The 5,445-nt window shown below is 37.3% G+C and overlaps 1 protein-coding gene across 1 annotated transcript; it reads right to left on the reverse strand.

Annotated features, from left to right (window-relative positions):
• Positions 1-466: 466 nt before the first annotated feature.
• Positions 467-4,104, reverse strand: LOC113098924 (NLR family CARD domain-containing protein 3-like). The gene is made up of 7 exons (XM_026263976.1): positions 4,049-4,104; positions 3,639-3,705; positions 3,443-3,559; positions 3,018-3,125; positions 2,843-2,903; positions 2,420-2,612; positions 467-2,247 (listed from the first exon to the last, which is right to left on the reverse strand). Exons 2-7 carry the CDS (start codon positions 3,695-3,697, stop codon positions 482-484), a joined length of 2,304 nt encoding a protein of 767 aa, XP_026119761.1. The 5' UTR covers positions 3,698-3,705; positions 4,049-4,104; the 3' UTR covers positions 467-481.
• Between the last annotated feature and the right edge of the window lie 1,341 nt (positions 4,105-5,445).

The raw sequence follows: 5,445 nt of genomic DNA on the forward strand, positions 1-5,445 counted from the left end.
GATAGCCTTATCCATGTTAATATATTTATATTTTTTACATTTTTTTTCTGGAGAAAAATAAAATAAAATAAAAAAAAAAGAGTAAAATGGCATTACCATAAATGACTGTCACATGATTACATGCATCTGTTGTTCTTCAAGTGGCTTTGACTAAATATATTTTCCTTTTTCCTCAGTTTTACTAAGAAACATTCTTTAATAATTTAATTGAACTGGATTATGATACTGATGATCTCAATCCAATATTTGTAAAATCAGAGACACAACCCTGTTCCTGAAGACACCTCAACTTTGCAGAGTTTGGATGAATCTCTCTTATCAAACACACTTGATTCAACTCATCAGATCATTAGTAGAGCGATCTGTGATGTTAGCTGAGTGTGTCAAATAAGAAAGAGCTAAAAATATACAGAAACAGTGTAGAGAAACACAGACCTACTGTATAAATTAAAGTCAATAAAACAAAAACACTGTAAAATACTCACTCAATCTTTCTAGATGCTTTGATCACTGGCAGCAGCTTCAGAAGACATTCTTCTGATCGATCATATTTCCTCAGTATAAACTCATCCAGCTCTTCTTCTGAGTTCAACAGCACAAACACCAGAGCCGACCACTGAGCAGCAGACAGAGAGACTCTAGAGAGACGAAAGTGATCTCTTCTGTTCAGGTATGTTTGTACTTCCTGCTCTAGTGAACGATCATTCAGTTCATTCAGACAGTGGAACAGATTGATGGATTTCTCTGGAGAGGGATTCTCCCTGATCTTCTGTTTGATGTATGCAGCTGTTTCCTGATTGATATCAGAGCTGCTTACTGTCTTTCTCAGGACGCCTTGTAAGAGAGTCTGATTAGACTCTAGAGAGAGACCGAGAAGGAACCGGAGGAAAAGATCCCAGTGTCCGTTCTCACTCTGTAAGGCCTTGTCCACTTCTCTCTTCAGTAAACTGATCATTGGTGACCTGAACACATTCTTCAGTCCTGTGTTTTGTTCAGAAGAGGACAGCAGCTTGAATAAAGCAGCAAGAAACTCCTGAATACTCAGATGAACAAAGCTGAACACCTTCCCCAGCTGCAGTCCAGACTCCTCTCTGAAGATCTGGGTACAAACTCCTGAGTACACGGACACTTCTCTGACATCAATGCCGCTCTCTTTCAGGTCCTCCTCGTAGAAGATCAGGTTCCCTTTTTCCAGCTGTTCAAAAGCCAGTTTTCCTAGAGACAGAATAGTCTTTCTAGCCTGATCAGGATTGATTTCATATTTCCCATCATACTTCTGTGTCTTCAGTTTGGTCTGAAAGATCAGGAAGTGTGTGAACATCTGTGTGAGAGTCTTGGGGATCTCTGCACTCTCTGCTTTACCCATCATCCTCTCCAGAACAGCGGCTGAAATCCAGCAGAAGACTGGGATGTGACACATGATGAACAGACTTCTTGATGATCGGATGTGTGTGACGATTCTCTCAGCCAGACTCGGATCATTTATTCTCTTCCTGAAATATTCCTCCTTCTGAGGGTCGTTGAATCCTCGTATCTCTGTGACCTGGTGGACACACTCAGGAGGGATCTGATTGGCTGCTGCTGGTCGAGAGGTGATCCAGAGGAGAGCAGAAGGAAGTAGGTTCCCCTTGATGAGGTTGGTCAGCAGCACATCCACTGAAGCTGATTCTGTCACATCAGACAAGCTCCGACTGTTTTGGAAATCTAGACGCAGTCGACACTCATCCAGACCATCAAATATGAACATGACTTTGTAGTCCTCATATTCAGCTGACTTTAATTCTTTGGTTTCTGTGTGAAGGTGGTTTAGAAGATCTACAAGACTGAGATGTTTCTGTATCAAGTTCAGCTCCCTGAAAGGAAGTGGAAATATGAAATGAACGTCCTGATTGGCTTTTCCTTCAGTCCAGTCCAGAATGAACTTCTGCACAGAGACTGTTTTTCCAATTCCAGCGACTCCTTTAGTCAGCACAGTTCTGATGGGTTTGTCTTGTCCAGGTGAGGGTTTAAATATGTCATTGCAGTTGATTGGTGTCTCCTGTGTCTCTGGTCTCCTGGACACTGTCTCAATCTGTCTCACCTCATGTTCATTATTGACCTCTCCACTGCCTCCCTCTGTGATGTAGAGCTCTGTGTAGATCTCATTCAGACGTGTTGAGTCTCCATGATTGGACAGTCCTTCACTGAGTCTCTGATATTTATCCTGTAGTCTGGATCTGAGTTTTTGTTGATACACAGGCATCAGTTCTGAGCAAAGGAAATAATTGTTGTTATTGACAGAGCAATATGTTAGAAATGTATTTTTAGGTTTGATTTGTTAGATATTAGATTGTGTCGTGACATTCAGGAACATTAGTGTCTGAAGACAGAAGGTTGATAATAAAAACACAGCTATAATCTGCTGATCCAGAGCTCTTACTGGTCTGTAGTGTGTCAGCGAGGTCTGTTTGGTTCATCTTCCTCAGGAGGAGCAGTGTGATCTTCAGAAGACCCTCTCTGACTCTGTTATGACCCTCATCATCAGAACGGTCTCTTTCAGAGCATTCTGGGTAATCTGGACTCAGTAGTCTCTTAAAACCTTTTAACTCAGAGATTATTTTGTGCTCAAGCTCCTGAAATCATAGTAAATATAATAATATTTTTTATAACAATAAACCTGTATTCAGTCACAGAGAAGGTGAACCAAAGGATCATAGTGGCCTATAACTTATCTTACGAGTGTGTAGGAAATAAAATATGAATATTACAGATAGAATTTAACATTTAGTACTTTTACCCAGAGGGTCATTGTGTTGACACACACACACACACACACACACACACACAAACACACAAAACCAACCTTAAAAATGGAGTCTAATTTCTTCTTTGCTGTTTGTGATTCTCGTCCTTTATGTTTTTGACTGTAGTTAAACAAATATTGAATATTTTAGAAATAATGTATTTAAAACACATCAGTAAATTAATGAACATCATGAACATCATATATTTTTCTTATACTGTAAACTACACAACACCTCAGATCAGCAGATGTGTCTCCCGAGCTGAACTCAATTGGTTGAATCATTGACGCGTCACTCTTGATGGACACACAGCTGGGTTCAGGAGATTCATTCTGACACAGACTGAAATATAACAGAAATACAAACTGTTTCTGTAAATCTCACTCTGATCTGACAGAAACACATTCACTGTTTCAATCTCCCTTTAATGTTCATCTTTCACTTGAGGAGTCTGTTGTGACTTGAGAGTTAAAATATTAAATTATTTTCTATGAATAAAAGGAATCTGCCCCATGTGCTCTTTTCATTCATATATTATAGAATAAAATACACAAATACACACATAGACACAAAAAACATCCAGCAGCAACAGAGACAGCTGGTGACAATATCCATAACACACCACAGCTACAGTAAATATGAGACTCATAATATCTCACCTGGACTCAACAGAAGAGTCTTCCTCTCTGCAGAGATCTGAAACATCCATCGCTGGGTTTTTCCTCACAGACACATCCATGTGTTCAGATAAATCTGATTCACGCCCCTGAATCTGACTATAAATGAAAATGATATTGTAGTGTGCATTTATCGTTTCTGAACATTAAAAATGTGAAACATTTCAGGTTTTCTCACCTCTTGACTGTCTTTATCTGTGTGTCATGTTCTTCAGAGAGATTCATTCTGGAGGCCATGGTTTCATCTAAAAGCAGATCCAGATGTTGATCACAGAGTCAGTTATGAATCAGAGATTAATCAATCTCAGTAATCAGACCACAGCAATGACTTGAAAAAGTCAATGATCAAAATGAAAGTGTATTCTCGACATTACACATAATCAAATTATACACGAACAGCATAACTAATTCAGACAACCACTGTGTTAAAATGAAAGTAAAAGTTTAATCTGACGATTTACAGACTCTGTGTTTTATCTGCTAATGTCATTTAAACAAATATCTGACACTGCTTATTGTTGTACTTCACTTTAAACCGTCAGGATTGATTTTAGCTATCAAAGATGATGGTTAAATCGTGATACTCACTGTGTTTTTCTCTCTTAATGTACTTTACTTCCTCATACGATAAAACAGACCCGCTGTAATAGTTTCACTTTCATGAGTCAACTGACAAGGAGGAGTTTAAGTGTCCAAAACAACACATAAAGGGTTATTTCCCCTGAATATTGTATTTCATTCTTTATTATTTAGAGTTATATAACCCATGAATGTATTTCCTCACAGTCTGTACTCTGAGTGTTGTTTATATAAAGGTGGTCTCTCGTAGCTGACAGCTGAAGGTGGGGTCCGTGTATCTTTTGGTCATTCGATTTTCTATTTAAAAATGAATAAAGATAAAGGAGAAACGGTTTGATTTTCGTTTTTTCGTTTTGTTTAAGAAACGGAAAACGAAAATTTAGCTGGATTTTTCGTATTTTTGTTTGTGGGTAAAAAATGAGATTATGCTTGAATATTTGTTTTAATGTGTGGGCGGCGCTGAAACGCCCCTTTCATCCCTTCTGTACTGCACCGACAAGCGGCAACCGCGAGCTCAGTTCATTTTCACCAGGAGAGAAGCGGCAGACCGCAGAGTTTATTAATCCTGCGGATTCTTTACTAGTGGTGCTTGCAATATAAAATAATAATAATAATAATAAATTAATTAATTAATTCATTCATTAATTAATAATAACATGCTGCTGCATGTTTTTGACAAAGCAGACTTGACTTTATTCAACTTTATTCATAAAACACCATTTGAATTTTACGTTAGCCATGTGATCTACAACGACATGAAATAAAATATAGGCCTACTACTAATTTTTTGCCTACTTATTTTATTCTAGGCCATTCATTAAAAAAATTAAATGGGAAAAACCCAACCCCACATTTATAATAAAATTTATATTAAAATAAGTTAAGTTTTCCCCATAATTAGTCTACTTTAAATGTTTTAATTATAGGCTATATAGGCTACTTAGAATTATGAACTGAATGTCTTCTGATGCAAGAGCCTGGTTCATTTCTGACGTTTCATTGAGTTTTGTAAGGTTTTCATGTTATTTAGGGTGCCTTACGACCCAAACTGACGGAGCTGAAGCTCTTTCCTCTGTTATCGGGATGGAAGCTGTGGATCGGGATCCGCCGATCGGAGAAGTGCAGCAGACTACACTCTACAAGATAAAGCTTCAGTTGCTGTTGTTTGTATAGCAAATGAAAACATGTTAGGCTACCTGTGAGGTTTTTCTTAAATAGGCATAGAATAAAATTAGTAGGCAAAAAATCTGCATATTTCATGTCATTGTAGCTCATACAGTAAAATTCAAATGTCATTGAATAAATTAATTTCTGTTTGGTCAAATATATATTAGGCTATGTTTGGTATATATATATATATATATATATATATATATATATATATATATATATATATATATATATAT

This window comes from Carassius auratus, unplaced genomic scaffold (assembly GCF_003368295.1).
Source record: "Carassius auratus strain Wakin unplaced genomic scaffold, ASM336829v1 scaf_tig00216741, whole genome shotgun sequence".
NCBI lineage: Eukaryota > Metazoa > Chordata > Actinopteri > Cypriniformes > Cyprinidae > Carassius > Carassius auratus.